This window comes from Pyrus communis, chromosome 6 (assembly GCF_041283825.1).
Source record: "Pyrus communis isolate YQ-2024b chromosome 6, ASM4128382v1, whole genome shotgun sequence".
In the NCBI taxonomy this organism is placed as follows: Eukaryota; Viridiplantae; Streptophyta; class Magnoliopsida; order Rosales; family Rosaceae; genus Pyrus; species Pyrus communis.
In genome coordinates, this window is record NC_142570.1 from 6,521,057 (window position 1) to 6,537,745 (window position 16,689).

General features: G+C 39.4%; 3 protein-coding genes across 3 annotated transcripts; 2 read left to right on the plus strand and 1 right to left on the minus strand.

Moving 5' to 3' along the window:
• The first annotated feature begins 1,804 nt into the window (after positions 1-1,804).
• On the plus strand, positions 1,805-3,543 carry LOC137710447 (magnesium protoporphyrin IX methyltransferase, chloroplastic). Its single transcript, XM_068449469.2, has 2 exons — positions 1,805-2,450; positions 2,908-3,543. Exons 1-2 carry the CDS (start codon positions 1,887-1,889, stop codon positions 3,313-3,315), a joined length of 972 nt encoding a protein of 323 aa, XP_068305570.2. The 5' UTR covers positions 1,805-1,886; the 3' UTR covers positions 3,316-3,543.
• A 188-nt stretch (positions 3,544-3,731) lies between these two features.
• LOC137710445 (trihelix transcription factor ASR3-like) lies at positions 3,732-5,090 on the minus strand. The gene is made up of 2 exons (XM_068449468.2): positions 4,319-5,090; positions 3,732-4,127 (listed from the first exon to the last, which is right to left on the minus strand). Exons 1-2 carry the CDS (start codon positions 5,055-5,057, stop codon positions 3,838-3,840), a joined length of 1,029 nt encoding a protein of 342 aa, XP_068305569.2. The 5' UTR covers positions 5,058-5,090; the 3' UTR covers positions 3,732-3,837.
• Positions 5,091-11,654: 6,564 nt separating this feature from the next.
• LOC137709849 (protein MHF1 homolog) lies at positions 11,655-13,257 on the plus strand. The gene is made up of 4 exons (XM_068448831.2): positions 11,655-11,813; positions 11,903-11,974; positions 12,621-12,701; positions 12,881-13,257. The coding sequence occupies exons 1-4, from the start codon at positions 11,729-11,731 to the stop codon at positions 13,027-13,029; spliced, it is 387 nt and encodes a 128-aa protein (XP_068304932.2). The 5' UTR covers positions 11,655-11,728; the 3' UTR covers positions 13,030-13,257.
• Positions 13,258-16,689: the final 3,432 nt, after the last annotated feature.

Consider the following 16,689-nt stretch of genomic DNA (forward strand, 5'->3'; position numbering starts at 1 on the left):
TGATTTTTTTTGTTTTTTATATTTTATGAAGATTACATCGGATTATTTAAGAGAGCACCCTTGTTGAAATGATCTTGTAGTGCCAATCGTTTTGAAATAATAATAATTTTAGACTCATCCCCTCCTTTACTACAACCATAGTTAAGACGGAGGACATGGTAATCCATTTTTATTCAACATTCTCGCGAAGGAAGATAGTGTTTATCGATTCATTTACAAATATTAACATGAGGATCACGGAGGGAATATGAGAATGACTTCTTTAATTAAACTTATTCTCTTAAACAGAAGAAGTCGAATTAATATCTCAAGTCAATCAAAAACGATAACAAAAAAAAATTAAACGAGAAAATCTGAAGTTCAGTCATACCACGTCACCATCTATCAAAACACACACACACAAGAAGAAGACCCCTAAGCATTATGGTCAAATACGAGTCTACTATGATGGAGTGAATATGCAAGGAGAAAATTTCTCACGTATTCATACCAATAACAAGTGAGTGTTGTGATTTCTTCTCTCTTTTTTCTCTCTCTCCTCTTAATTATCACTTTCCACCAATACAAGCCTAGGAGGCGCTGATGAAATTTTTCATTGGATGCATGTAAGATTCTTTTGAAGGAAAATGAATGACGAATTTGGTATTATTTTAGATGCGGAAGAGTTAAAAGTCGGAAGCATCATTTAAGTAAAAAAAGTTATTGGAGAATTGGTAATTCAGGGGTTAAAAAATTATTTGATACTGCCATATCCCGAAAATGGATGTTATGGACTTTTCAGACTGTTCAAATGAGCGGTACTTTCATTTGGCCTAATAGATTTCTCTCCGTAAGCCATAACGCGGTCGTAGAAGAGGTGGTCCTTTCTAGCCACTTTTCGCAAAAATCAGTTAACGCAATTCTCCCACAAAAGTGCCTCAAACCATCTTCGTAGAAATTCGTCAAAACTGCAAGTTACTAACAAATGAGGTTTTTTATTTTTCAAGGGTTTTATGTTCTTTATAGTTTGTCTTTTCGGGTTTCAAGGATTTTATTAGCTGCTTTTATTTTTCTTGAGCAAGCCTTTATAGTATGTTCCTAGGCCTTGTATTGAGCAACCTTTTCATTGAATAAAAATTCAGAAAACGAGAGTTTCTTTCACAACCTCTGGTATTCCAGAGTTCTATCTAAGGATGATCATTTGTAATCTCTAAACTCATCACTTTCGCTATGTCAAAATGTTAAGAATACCACATGTGAATTACTTGTATAATAAAATTGGGACCTACTTGTATTAAGATCCCTAAAAAATGATTTACATGTGAACTATAAAATGCGGTTTCTCTAGTATTGTCACTATTTTGGGAGTTTTAACGAAACATTTCTACTTTTAACGAAAAACCACATTTTTACCTTTTCCTGGTATTATTCACTATACCTTTATTTATTATTTTTCATTAAAACTAAAAAAAATTTAAACTTTTCATTAGTTTTTCTTTCTTTCAAATGCAAAAGGGTTTCGTATATCTCTATTAATTAATGAAATCCTCTTTGTCAACCAAAAGATGGTGAAAAGATTACTTAGCCTTTTATCACACAAAAAAAAATTAATGAACAATAATGTAATTTTACATGTTCAAATTTTACTATTTTTTATTGAAATCTTACTTGATGTTAATGTATTTTAAACTATCGAGTGCACAAGTAATGTAGCACGACGGGACGCACTCGAAAATATTCCCAAGCCAAACACAGCCCAACAAAGTGGGGCCCGCGGGAATCGGGAAGCACGATGTCTCTTATCCTAACGAGGATAAGCTCATCAACCATCCAACGTACACAGAGACACAGTTAAGCTCCAACTCTCTCTCTCGCCGGTCGGAGAGAGAAGTACCCAAAAACAAAAAATGGCATCCTCCGCCTCGCTATCTTCACCCCTCCACTTCCCCAACCCCAATCCCAGGCCCATATTCTCCCCAATGCCCACAAAACCCACCACCCTAAGACCCCCTGCCCCCACCACCACCGTCAAGCCCCTCTTCGTCCTCCCTCCCGCCGACGTCGACAGCGCCACTATCGCCGCCATTGGCGGCGGCTCGGTAGCCGCCCTCGCCGCCGCGCTCTCCTTATCGGACCCAGAAAACAGGCGCCGCCTCCAGGCTGAGGAGGTTGGCGGCGGCGACAAGGAGGTCGTGAAGGACTACTTCAACAAGTCCGGGTTCGAGCGGTGGAAGAAGATATACGGAGAGACGGATGACGTCAACAGGGTTCAGAGGGACATCAGGCTTGGCCACTCCAAGACCGTTGAGAATGTGATGAAGATGTTGACCGATGAGGGCCCACTTCAGGGGGTCTCTGTGTGCGACGCCGGGTGTGGGACCGGGTGCTTGGCCATTCCGTTGGCCAAGGAAGGGGCGGTTGTCACGGCTGCGGATATTTCAGCTGCCATGGTTGCAGAGGCTGAGAAGCAGGTGAGTTTTGAATTAGTGATTTTGAAAAAAAGCTGCTTGTTATGGTTGTGGGTTTTGGAAAGAAGTGTTGAATTCGATGGAATTGGGGAAATTGGCAATGTGGGTTATGGTAGAATTGGATTTTGCTAATCTGGGTTAGTGTTTGACTGCTTCTAGCTAAAAGCACTTTCTCGCACTTTCTTACCACCACTCAAAGTGCTTTTGACTACATTTAGCACAAAAACCTTTAAGTATTATATGGGTCCTATAAGCATTTTCTATAGAAGCACTTGAAAAATAATTTCAATGTGTTTTTGTAATAAAAGCATTTCTAGCTAAAGTACTTATAACCAGAAGTGCTTCTTACAGAAGCAGTCCCAAATGGTCCTTTAGTCTTCTTGGTGATAGTTTTGCTTGAATGTGAGTTGCTGGTGGGTGGTGACTGTGGTTTAATCTCAAATTTTTGATTTTTGTGCAGGCAAAAGAGCAGCTTAAGTTAAGCAATGGCTTCTCAGCAGGGCCAGTACTGCCGAAATTCGAAGTGAAGGATTTGGAGAGCTTGGATGGGAAGTACGATACAGTGGTCTGTCTTGATGTTTTGATTCATTACCCGCAGAGCAAGGCTGATGGGATGATTGCCCATCTTGCTTCATTGGCGGAGAATCGCTTGCTTATAAGTTTTGCACCAAAGACATTGTATTATGATGTGCTGAAGAGGATAGGAGAGTTGTTCCCGGGGCCTTCGAAGGCAACAAGGGCGTATCTACATTCGGAGGCAGATGTGGAGAGAGCCTTGAAGAAGGTTGGGTGGAGGATAAGGAAGAGAGGACTAACCACTACACAATTTTATTTTTCAAGGCTGGTCGAGGCTGTTCCTGCTAAGTGAGGAAGAATGCCATATTTGAGTTCTGCATTTTGCTCTGATACAGAAAATTCTTAGGATCTTCCTCTAACTGGTTGTAAAGCTCATTTACATGTACGTTCTCACGAATCTCATCCTCTTCGTGTATGTATGGCTTTTGTACTCTTTATAAACTAGATGTTCATGTATCAATCTTAATTGTATGATGACAATTTTGTGTCTTTATATGAAATTTAAATTCGTTGCCTTCGATCCCAAGAAACAATTCTGAAATTTTATTATCCTGGTTTCGATTTGCATAGCTAGATGGCAAAAACTTGATAACCATAACAGTAAGCAGATGCAACGATCAAGTTTCCGAAGCTAACAATGATCTGTGTATCTCTTACGGAGTCTGATGTTGTCTGTAATTAACCACTTAAGACTCGAAGAAAGAAATTTGATAGCTTTATGTCAATAACTAGTACAAGAAGAAAATAAAAATGAGCCTAAGATAAAGATGTGTATGCAGCTTCCTAGGATTTTTCGCTTTACCACGAAGTTTGATCATAGTTTGTCAGCAATTCTTGCTAGAACATCTGTGACCTTGCCGAGAGCAGCGAGTATGCTGTTGTTTTGCTCCTTCCTTTGTTCCCTTTCTAAATGGCAATTTATGTTATGAGCTTCAAGTTGCGCACTCAGCATGTTGCTGTTCCTTTCCAGAACTTTGACCAGCTGGTCGATGTTGCTGCTGTGTTCGCTTTCATCTGTCGACACCCGCCTCTGCTTCCATTTCTCCTGATAAATATTTTCTCCAGAAGTCTTTGAGCCTAGACTTCGTTTCTCCTTTACCACCCCTGTATAATCGAATCACAACAAATAAACAAAATTCAAGTTGTATGTTTGCTTCAAGCCCAATGTGTTACGTTTTGACTAGGTATTCAGATAGACCTTTTGCATTCAGATGAAGAATCATAAACCCGAAAGCTTATAGGATGACAATTCACAATTGTAATGAAATGATTTTGATGCAAAGAAAATAAATCACCTGAATTAGGCATTGGAGTTGTGACTGTTTTTGTTGGACTTTCTTGCATAATGTTTTCGTTCTTTGATTTCTTGACTGTCTTGTCTTGCCCAGACTCCTCAAAATCTGAACATAATCCATCTTCTGCCATATCATCTCCACCGCCATGTAAATCTTTCTCAGGTCCTTCCTCCTCCTCCTCTTCCTCTGCAGCCGCCTCCTCTGTTCCATCACCATCCATCGCATCTGTTTGCCCCGGCATAAACAATGCCAGTGGACAGGCTTCCGTTGCAGTCACTTCCTTTCCATCCAACACATTGTAAACCTCCCGATCAAAGAACCCAGGCAGCCTCCTCTCCCTCCTCGCATCATTCCTCATCACCCAAAAAGACTCGGCCTCTCGCTCTATCTGTGCCTCCCAGTTCCTGATTTTCTTAAAATCCACAAGCAGATTGCTCCATCTTTTCCTGCACTGAACCGGCAATCTGCTCATGCCGCGCTGCCTGCAGTAAGACGAGACCAAATCCCACTTGGGTTCGAAATTTTCTGCCCCCAACGCTGAAGTAGATCGCTGGCCCCTCTGGACTGCATTCTCCACGACCCTCTTGCCCTCTATGAGGACAAAGGTCTCATGTCTGGTCCATCGAGGGTGCCTCGTGATCTTCGTTTTGTCTTCACTGCTCCCGTTCGGCGTTTGCTGCTTGTCAGCTTGGTCAGGTCTAGGACTGGCAGCTTCATGATTCATAGACTCCAATGCCATCAGGAGACCGAAGGGTCTTCTTATCACACAAAAGTTTTGGTTAGAAGTGATGAGGACTGTGCTTTTGGGACAATGGCTCCTCCTATAAGTATTTACAGCCCATATATTGCTAGTAAATCCTACAAATTAAGTAAAATTTACAGCCTAATCTTCAATGCATAGGCACTCTCAGCGGAGAAATAATTCAGTGTGACCGTAACTTTGCTACATTGGGTTACCAATCCAGTTATTTTGCAACACGTATATATCTATTAAAAATATACTCTAGGCATCGGGAGTGTAGAAGTCTGTCAACCATTGATGTTATGACACGTGAATTACTATCATCATGTGACGGTTTCAAATCTTATGGTTTTTGGTGTAATCTAATCAGTTTTGGCAGATTTAAGGAATTGCCTTGAGCCCAGATGTGGTACGAATCGCCAGTTAAGGAAATCAGAGATTTTGGTGGTTACATATTTGGTATATTATTAATTTTGTGATATGCAAAAATCTGGGTTTGGAGACAACGGCAGATGCAAAAATGATTTCATTATCTTCCAACCATCATTACATAGCCATAATATAAGGATAAACTTTTTTTTTTAAGAAACGGTATTATCTACACTAGACCTGTAAACGGGTCGGGTTTATTGGGTTTGGGTCGAGTTCAACGCGACCCGTTAATTTAACGGGTCACTCGAACCCAACCCGTTAAGCTAACGGGTCACCCAAACCCAACCCGTTAATTTAATAAGTCATCCGTTTCACTCGTTAACACCCGTTAACAATTTTTTTTTTTTTTTTTCATTTTGAATTCCAATACAAATTACACATCTTTTAACCAAAATTACAGACATTAACTAACATCGTGTGTGTGTGTGTGTGTGCATATATATATCAAAGTGAAATCATTTATAAGCATAGTATTGATAGCCTTGCCAACATCATGAACACAAGAGTACCTCCTGATCATGATCAAGAGAGTGTGAGCAGTGTCAAATTTTCCCAATCATTGCGAATGCGTGAAAGAACCGCTACCACCAGCTCTGACGAGGCTACTATGCCACATTGATCGAGCTTCCTCTTCATCTCAGAGCCCAACGACTTGCTCCGTAAACTTAAGATGTCGACAATGCTTTTCACATCTCGAGAAAGACCCGAATCCAAGACTCCCAACTCAGTATCATCATCATCTTCGTCGTCGTCGTTAGCAATAGCAACAGCAACATTGACATGTGATTCTTCTGCTATGGAATTGTCATCAGCTGAGTTTTGACATGTGATTCTTCTGATGTGGAATTGTCATCAGCTGAGTTCGAAGAAGATGACCAAAGAAGGACGGGAGTAAAGAAATGCGTTAGAGGTGCTGATACAACAGCAGGGGTTTCATTATTGACTATTGAAATTACACCAAAGCTCTCAATAACGGGTCTTACAGATTCACCCAAAATGACCCGTTAACCACCTGACCCATTAAACACTTACACGAATACTCATTTTAATGGGTTGGGTTGGGTCGGGTTTGAAATGCCAGGTTTAATCTACACTAAGGGGGCGGGAGAGTGAGTTAAGTCTCATAATAGCCTAGCAATAATGTGCTTCAAATTTGTCATCGGCGAGAACCAAACCTAGGACCTCTCACTTAAAAATGAAGAGGAATATCACTAAACCGTAGTATTAATTGACATAAGGATAAACTTAATTATGAAAATATTAGCACCTATCCTAAAATCATGAATTTAATTTGCGAACGTTACCCTGTTGAAAGCAAACGTTGTAGGAACTTCATGCCACATATTCATTAGATAAGCTTAAATCGTACTTCAAACATGCTTACAATTACAATAGGGAAGTGTTATTGACACTCCATGTAACATCCCACATCACCCAGGGAAGTGGATCTTGTAAGCCTTATATGTATATTCTCATCTCTACCTAGTACAAGGCCTTTTGGGAGCTCACTGGCTTCGGGTTCCATTAGAACTCCGAAGTTAAGCGAGTTTGGGTTAGAGCAATCCCAGGATGGGTGACCCACTAGGAAGTTCTCGTGTGAGTTCCTAGAAACAAAACTGTGAGGGTGTAGTAGGGGCCCAAAGCAGACAATATCGTGCTACAGTGGAGTCGAGCCCGAGATATAGTGAGGGCACATGCCAGAATGCGACAATTTGGAATCAGAGTCAATCCCTGGCCAGAAGTGTGCCAACGAAGGCGTTGGGCCCGGGGTGGATTGTAACATCCCACATTGCCCCGGGGAGTGAATCATGTAAGTCTTATATGTATATTCTCATCTTTACCTAGCACGAGGCCTTTTGGGAGCTTACTGGCTTCGAAGTTCATTGAAACTACAAAATTAAGCGAGATCGCGTGAGAGCAATCCTAGGATGAGTGACCCACTGGGAAGTTCTTGTGTGAGTTCCCGTTAACAAAACCGTAAGGGTGTGATCGGGGCCCAAAGCGGACAATATCGTGCTATGGCAAAGCCAATCCCTGGTCGAAAGTGTGCCGATGAGGACATCAGGCCCCTAAGGGGGGTGGATTGTAACATCCTACATCGCCCAGGGAAATGAATCATGTAAACCTTATATGTATATTCTCATCTCTACCTAGTACGAGGCATTTTGGGAGCTCATTGGCTTCCGGTTCCATCGAAACTCCGAAGTTAAGCGAGTTTGGGCTAGAGCAAGCCCAGAATGGGTGACCTACTAGGAAGTTCTCGTGTGAGTTCCCATAAACAAAACCGTGAGGGTGTGGTAGGGGCCCAAAGCGGACAATATCGTGCTACGGTGGAGTCGAGCCCAGGATATGGTGAGGGCTCGGGCCGGGATGTGACACTCCAAAAATCTCTTTCTACACTCATTACAAGTAAATATTTTTTTTTCTAAATATACAAAGTTTGGAATGTAGAATGCGAATTTTGAAATGCTAATAACAATTCTCTTACAATATATCAAAGACATTAGTTGTAAGAGAAAATTGGAACATTGGTCCTCGAATTTTGACCCGATTAAAGCTTTGGTCGCTGAACTACAAATTTATGGGTAGAGCAATCATATTTTTTAATAACATCGTTAAAACTCTAAAATGAAGGGTTTCAAAAGGCAAATAATTGACTAAAATTCTAACGGAATTACTCAAAATGACCAATACTTCATATTATAACAAATTCATGGACTAATACTTCAATTCAATTTAACATCAACACTCTGATTTTTTTAATTGTAACCATAATGATCAAATGAAAAAAAAATTAAAGCAGGTCAACGTTGCACAACTAAAGCGGACAATATCCACACTAGCAACTACGAAGCCTTCATCACCAGTACATCATAACCCTAGTCAGACCCATGGAACCTAAAACAACCAAAATTCTAGACTAACCCTTCATCCTAAACCTTGATTGCCACCACGAATCAAAATCACATTGTTATCAAGCTTATCGCATTTGGCCAACTGCACATAAAAAAAGATGATCCTAAACAAATAAGGTTCTCCGTTTTTCGAGAGTTGAGAGCTGAACATTTATAAGCATAGTATTGATAGCCTTGCCAACATCATGAACGCAAGAGTACCTCCTGATCATGATCAAGAGAGTGTGAGCAGTGTCAAACTTTCCCAATCATTGCGAACGCGTGAAAGAACCGCTACCACCAGCTCTGACGACGCTGCTATGCCACATTGATCGAGCTTCCTCTTCATCTCAGAGCCTAACGACTTGCTTCGTAAACTTAAGATGTCGACAATGCTTTTCACATTTCGAGAAAGACCCAAATCCGAGACTCCCAACTCAGTATCATCATCATCTTCGTCGTCGTCGTTAGCAACAGCAACAGCAACATTGACATGTGATTCTTCTGCTATGGAATTGTCATCAGCTGAGTTTTGACATATGATTCTTCTGATGTGGAATTGTCATCAGCTGAGTTCGAATAAGAGGACCAAAGAATGACGGGAGTAAAGAAATGCATTGGAGGTGCTGATACAACAGCAGGGGTTTCATTATTGACTATTGAAATTACACAAAAGCCCTCAATAACGGGTGTTAACGGGTGGTTAACGGGTCTTACAGATTCACCCAAAATGACCCGTTAACCACCCGACCCATTAAACACTTACCCGAATACTCATTTTAACGGGTCGGGTTGGGTCGGGTTTGAAATGCCAGGTCTAATCTACACTAAGGGGGCGGGAGAGTGAGTTAAGTCTCACAACGGCCCAGCAATAGTGTGCTTCAAATTTGCCATCGGCGAGAACCAAACCTAGGACTTCTCACTTAAAAATGAAGAGGAATATCATTAAACCGTAGTATTAAGTGACATAAGGATAAACTTAATTATGAAAATATTAGCACCTATCCTAAAATCATGAATTTAATTTGCGAACGTTACCCTGTTGAAAGCAAACGTTGTAGGAACTTCATGCCACATATTCATTAGATAAGCTTAAACCGTACTTCAAACATGCTTACAATTACAACAAGGAAGTGTTATTGACACTCCATGTAACATCCCACATCACCTAGGGAAGTGGATCTTGTAAGCCTTATATGTATATTCTCATCTTTACCTAGTACGAGGCCTTTTGGGAGCTCACTGGCTTCATGTTCCATTAGAACTCCGAAGTTAAGCGAGTTTGGGTTAGAGCAATCCTAGGATGGGTGACCCACTAGGAAGTTCTCGTGTGAGTTCCCAGAAACAAAACTGTGAGGGTGTGGTAGGGGCCCAAAGCAGACAATATCGTGCTACGGTGGAGTCGAGCCCGAGATATGGTAAGGGGCCAAGCCAGGATGTGACAATTTGGTATCAGAGTCAATCCCTAACCGGAAGTGTGCCAACGAGGGCGTCGGGCCCCTAAGGGGGGTGGATTGTAACATCCCACATCGCCCAGGGGAGTGGATCATGTAAGTCTTATATGTATATTCCCATCTTTACCTAGCACGAGGCCTTTTGGGAGCTTACTGGCTTCGAAGTTCATCGGAACTACAAAATTAAGCGAGATCGCGCGAGAGCAATCCTAGGATGAGTGATCCACTGGGAAGTTTTTGTGTGAGTTCCCAGAAACAAAACCGTGAGGGTGTGGTCGGGGCCCAAAGCGGACAATATCGTGCTATGGCAGAGCCAATCCCTGGTCGAAAGTGTGCCGATGAGGACATCAGGCCCCTAAGGGGGGTGGATTGTAACATCCTACATCGCCCAGGGAAGTGAATCATGTAAACCTTATATGTATATTCTCATCTCTACCTAGTACGAGGCCTTTTGGGAGCTCATTGGTTTCCGGTTCCATCGAAACTCCGAAGTTAAGCGAGTTGGGGCTAGAGCAGTCCCAGAATCGGTGACCCACTAGGAAGTTCTCATGTGAGTTCCCAGAAACAAAACCGTGAGGGTGTGGTAGGGGCCCAAAGTGGACAATATCGTGCTACGGTGGAGTTGAGCCCAGGATATAGTGAGGGGCGGGGCCGGGATATGACACTTCAAAAATCTCTTTCTACACTCATTACAAGTATATATTTTTTTTTCTTCTAAATATAGAAAGTTTGGAATGTAGAATGCGAATTTTGAAATGCCAATAACAATTCTCTTACAATATATCAAAGACATTAGTTGTAAGAGAAAATTGGAACATTGGTCCCCGAATTTTGACCCGATTAAAGCCTTGGTCGCTGAACTACAAATTTATGGGTAGAGCAATCATATTTTTTAATAACATCGTTAAAACTCTAAAATGAAGGGTTTCAAAAGGCAAATAATTGACTAAAATTCTAACATAATTACTCAAAATGACCAATACTTCATATTATAACAAATTCATGGACTAATACTTCAATTCAATTTAACATCAACACTCAGATTTTTTTAATTGTAACCATAATGATCAATGAAAAAAAATTAAAGCAGGTCAACGTTGCACAACTAAAGCGGACAATATCCACACTAGCAACTACGAAGCCTTCATCACCAGTACATCATAACCCTAGTCAGACCCATGGAACCTAAAACAACCAAAATTCTACACTAACCTTTCATCCTAAACCTCGATTGCCACCACGTATCAAAATCACATTGTTATCAAGCTTATCGCATTTGGCCAACTGCACATAAAAAAAATGATCATAAGCTAATAAGGTTCTCTACTTTTCAAAAGTCGAGAGCTGAACATACATCATACGTTCGAAAGTCGAGAGCTGAACATACATCATACGCAACACCACCCTTGCTTTTGCAAAAAGATTACATCCACGACTCGAAACTGCACTGTTATCAAACTCATCGCATCTAGCCAACTGCACATAAAAAAAAAAGCACGATCCCATGCCAATACGACTCCTCGCTTTACGAGAGTCGAAGAAGGGCAACGTATATCATACGTAACATTACTCTTACTTTTATAAAAATGTTATTTTCACTACTCAAATCAGCGACCTTTCAATTAAAAAGACCAACTTTTCTGTTACGTCAGGCTTAAAGGAATGTATACGAGGCTTCCAAGTTGAAGTCTTCGTACTTGGAATATAGAAAAACAAATATACTATGAGACGACAAAACACAATAGCTGAGCAAAGCGGTGCGTTTAAACCCGCGAAGTTCAATCTCCATTTCAATTTACCAAACGCTGCGTTTGATCCGTTTTCCCGCGCGCAACTGGTATAAGTAAACGGAACCCTAGAATTTCCCACAGAGCAAGAAGAGTAAAAAATGGAGAGGGAGGAAGACGACTCAGTGAGCGAGCTTCTCAGAGATCGATTCAGACTCTCCACCATCCATATCGCCGAAGCCGAAGGTAAACGCACGCATTCTCCAATTTTCCACAACATTTCATTAATTTGGAAGGTTCTGATTTCGTCTACAAATTCCCCATTCGCTGCGCAGCGAAGCGAAATGACATGGAGATTTCAGGCCCCGTGATGACTTGCATTGCCGATTTGGCCTTCAAGTATACAGGTATTTTGTGTTTAGCTTTGATCTTTTTGCTTCTTGCTTTACAATTAAGAATTTTGGGAAAATTGCGATGACCGCACAGTTTCGTTTAATCGATGATAGAACCGGATGGAACAGAGCGGTGGAATTCTTGTGCTTGTGTGATTGAAAATCGAATCGGAATGCCTATTTTGGTAATGATTTTAGTTTCTGAACTGGGTTTTTGGAGTTTGATAGAGAAATGAAATGTCGGATTAGGAATTGGGCCACTTCCTTACTCGGAGCAGAAATGAATTTTGATGAACGAATGTCGTTTGCGTGGACCGAAGCAATTCCAGTTAGATTTGTTGGTAGGAGGTGATTGATACTCCAAAATGGACTGCCTCTTTTGGTAGGAAAATTAGTTTCTGAATTGGGTTTTTGGAGTTCGATTGAAAAATGATAGGTCTGATTTGGAAGTTGGATTACTAGGAGGAGAATGAATGCATTTCGTTTGAAATTCGGATTAGATTTGTTGGTAAGAGGGATCGTGAGAGATATTATGTGATGATTTGAAAATTGTGAGATAGCTTTTGATGCATCATTGTGAAAGAAAGTTTAGATTGCTGCAATTGAAGATTTGCAGCACTCATGGATTACTAATGGAAGATTTGCAATTTGTGCAAAGCAGAACAGCTGGCAAAGGACCTCGAGTTATTTTCTCAACACGGTGGTCGTAAAACAGCAAACATGGAAGATGTCATACTTTCTGGTGAGTCTTCAAGCCCTAGAGTTCTCGTTGATTTCAGCTCCACCGAGACTGAATGTTACAACAATGTGTCCCAAATTCTTATGAACCTAGTTATTATGTTCAGTCATCTATATTTTTTGTTTGAGCTTTTTTCTTTGGACTCTGGATGTACTAATTCTTCTTGGAAAACACGGTTTCAGTGCATAGAAACGAACATCTGGCCGCCATGTTGAGGTCGTTCTGCAATGATCTGAAAGCCAAAGAACCACAATCCGAGAGGAAGAGAAAGAAAGCGTCAAAGAAGGAAGACCAAGCAACTACCAGTGTAGTACATATTCCAGATTCTTAGCTTGGGTATGTCTCTGCCTTAACATGATTTACTAATGCACACCCGGATAGAGGGATTCCGAAAATCGGATAGAGGGATGAAACCTTGTTGTCCAAGTTTGCCAAATTTATGTCCATGTAAGAAATCTGCAACTTGTTTTGACCTTTTAGCAGCCTCCAACTTCTGCATCATGTGACTTTCTGAAGAATCCTGAGTAAATACATATGAAAAACAAAAGCCATTTCAGATTATCTTGTGTCAAATTTCAGATTAAGCACCTAGCTGGTGCTTAATCAGGAAGCAATTTAAAGTGATTTTTAGGAAACACTTGGATTTTTAATTAACTTTTTAACATGTTTCTAATGAAAAATTTAAGAACTTTAATTGATAATCAAGGACTCGTCTGAGATTGTTTATGGAATGTGGAATGTTAAAAAATTGTTTTTTTGAAAGCATTTTGAACTGCACTGGGAGAAAAATTTGGAAGTGTTTATAAGTCATAGAGAGACTTTCTAGAGAAGCACATGACATATGCTTTTTTAGGAAGCACTTTCAAAACTTTGTAGGAATGGTCCCTTAATTTTAACTCAACTGGAGCAATGACCCCTCAACTAAAAATTCATTACCATTGGGCCCTCAACTCATCAAAGCGTGAAGCTATGATCCCTCAACTAAAAATTTATTACCATTGGTCTCTTCAACTTTAATCCAACTAGAGAAATGGTCCTTCAACTTTAACCTAATTGGAGCAATGATCCCTCAACTTTAACCAAATTGTAGCAATGATCCTTCCAACATAACTCATTTTGACAAATTTCTAATGAAGTTGACGAAAAGGATCATACCTACACGTTTTGATAAGTTGAGAGACCCCAATTTAGCAATGGTCCTTCCAACATAACTCATCTTGACAAAATTCTAACGAATTTGATGAAAATGACCATGGCTACACATTTTGATGAGTTAAGGGACCAATGGTAATGGATTTTTAGTTTAGGGACCATTACTCCAATTTGATTAAAGCTAAATGATCATTGCTACAATTTACTCTTCTAATAAAAGCACTTTTGCTCCCAATTGGGTAAAATAAAAAAAACACTTCTGAAGGAGTCCCTAGTTCTTGGTATGACCCATGTTTGACCCAAATCTGGCTAGAGTGGGACAGCCCAATCTGAATTAGGGTACTTTTCCACTGGCCCAATGGAAAATACCTAAATTGCACCCACTAAACGAAATTTTATCCAATGTCCCCACTTAAACCGATTTTCAATTTTGTTGCCGGCACGGACATTGCCTTGTTAGGCATACTTAGGCTAACGACCACGACAGGTTGTTGAATACAAAGGGTGGGCACGCCATCTACTTACAAATTTACAATAATTGTTCTGAGTGACGATCACGACTCATGCAAACAATGATGGTAAGAAACATTACATATAAATTTGTCGTACTCAATAATATGTGTCTTGAATCAAAATCTTAAGAGTTGGTTAATTGAATAGGTCGACCAAGTCAGATCATGAGTGAATAGAAAACTCGAAAATGTACATAGCTTCTACTAGGAATAGCCTTTTTAGTGCTAGTATAGTAGGAAGGAGGGAAGATTTTCAATCTTATTTTTAGATTTTGGAATCATTTCAATTTCCTGAACGCAATTTATATGAAACGAATTTAGCATTACGTAGTGTTTCAATCTAACAATGCAATATAATATGAAGAAAAAACGTCACAATTTTTATTAATTGATCAGAACATCACGGCAACGGTAACGCTGTTTCAAGTAATACGATTCTAAGTTTTTGTGGTTGTTAAAGAAGGGTGACGAAATTGAGTTACTTTTTGACAAGGTCATAGACCTATTTTTGGGTACAAAGGGCCAAAGATATTTTGAAAGCAAAATATGTAGTGAGTTTTCAGTTTCCTGAAACCTTTGCCCATGGTCCCCAAGGCAAAAATTAAAAAATTAAAATAAAAAGGTCCTTTTGTGGTTCCAGTTGTCCCATCTGTGTCTCTTGCAGCAGAAGCTGTGCGCCTTTTAAAAATGTATAGTTTCTTCATCTGGATTCTGAAACCTGCAAAATATGTACATCAGTACCTTAAATATTTATTTACTTTTGCAGAAGAAGAATAAATTGTAAAAGTGTATTTATTTAATTTAATTTAATATTTTTGTGATGGGTGATTGGTGGATGTATTTTGTCCTGCAGTGCAATCTGAGGGCCAGGATTCCTTCAGGAATCACAGCATCAGTAATAATTATCCAGTGTCCACAGAAACCCAGAAATGAACAGTAATATGAATGCATTATGCATGCGTGTGGGATTGATTGACGTGTCCTCTTTGCATCTCGAAACTCTCTTTCATTGTAGGTGTGCAATAATGCACGACGGATTGACCATTATTGTAACGTTCGATCTAACAATATTATTATATAGAAAAAATTAATGTCTAGTGGTGTGTTATTAGACCGAAATGTCACGTTGTGGTGAATCTGTTGTATATAAATCGTTCACTTTTCAGGATCAATGATGGTCTTTCAAATTGTACCAAAGCACAGATGAATGTGTTGCTCCATACAAATGTGTAAAAGATGCTAATCACACTTGTTAATAATTTTAAGGTGCACTTCAGATTTAGTTCTTTAATTACCACATTTATCTAATTTTTTGTCAATTTAAGTTATATGATACATTTTAGAGGGTAATCCTGTCACTTTCTTGCCTATAAGGCTGTTTCTTTTTTGAACAAACGACATTATATATTAAGGGATGGAGGAGTGAGCTAAATTTCACATTGGGCTAGCTATAATAATATGGTTCAAATTCGCCTTTGACAATAATAGAACTTAAGAACTCTCACTTACAAGTGAAGATGAATACCACTAAACTATAGTACTAAGCAGCAAATTATCTTGCCTATAAGCCTTCACATTGAATATATGTTGCGAAACTGATGTCTAATTGATCTTCCCAAATTAACTCATACACTATTTTTAAAATAAAAACTCCTTAAACTATGAAAAACTACCAGTATACCCTCTAAAGTGTATCACATGCAAGCTACGTGACTTAAATTGATGAAAAACTAGATAGAATAGTTTCAAATCTAATATTAGGAATGTACATAAATGGCAATTTTTATTAGTTTAAGGACTGATTTTTTCGGAAAAAAAATAAAATTTAAGGACTTAATTTTCATGCATGTGATAATTTAATGACTAAATCGGCAATTTATCCATAATTTTATTGACAAAAATACACCGTCACAATACTTATCTATATGTATTATGAAAATTTGTCTCTTATTTAATGTTACAACTTACTTGTGGTGAAAAAATATATGTATGTTAGGTTATTTGATACGGACACATGTCTTTTATCTTGCATTCGTGTTTGAGTATTTTCCCGGTAAATTAGAGTATGTTAGAAATATTGCATTGAAGAAAGATTAAACACTGATAGAAAATTCAAAGTCACTCGAGGTAATGCTAATTGGCTAGCTCGATTATGAATTCAAAACTATAAGTGATATTTGAATAGAAACTAATCGTGTGGCCTTACTCAACTTCGATCATTTGGCATTGTATATGTCAGCTGTAAAGATTTTCTCGCATGTCGCTTCTTAGATGGGATATTCGTGATGCTGGATATCAAATACCAATCAAGCAAAAATACTCAAATG

Excerpts from the sequence above, each read along its gene's own strand:
- LOC137710447 (XM_068449469.2), top strand. The coding sequence starts at position 1,887 with ATGGCATCCTCCGCCTCGCTATCTTCACCCCTCCACTTCCCCAACCCC. Across the intron at positions 2,451-2,907 it reads TTGCAGAGGCTGAGAAGCAG|GCAAAAGAGCAGCTTAAGTT; the intron begins GTGAGTTTTGAA and ends ATTTTTGTGCAG.
- LOC137710445 (XM_068449468.2), bottom strand. The coding sequence starts at position 5,057 with ATGGCATTGGAGTCTATGAATCATGAAGCTGCCAGTCCTAGACCTGAC. Across the intron at positions 4,128-4,318 it reads AACTCCAATGCCTAATTCAG|GGGTGGTAAAGGAGAAACGA; the intron begins GTGATTTATTTT and ends TCGATTATACAG.
- LOC137709849 (XM_068448831.2), top strand. The coding sequence starts at position 11,729 with ATGGAGAGGGAGGAAGACGACTCAGTGAGCGAGCTTCTCAGAGATCGA. Across the intron at positions 11,975-12,620 it reads TTTGGCCTTCAAGTATACAG|AACAGCTGGCAAAGGACCTC; the intron begins GTATTTTGTGTT and ends TGTGCAAAGCAG. Across the intron at positions 12,702-12,880 it reads GGAAGATGTCATACTTTCTG|TGCATAGAAACGAACATCTG; the intron begins GTGAGTCTTCAA and ends ACACGGTTTCAG.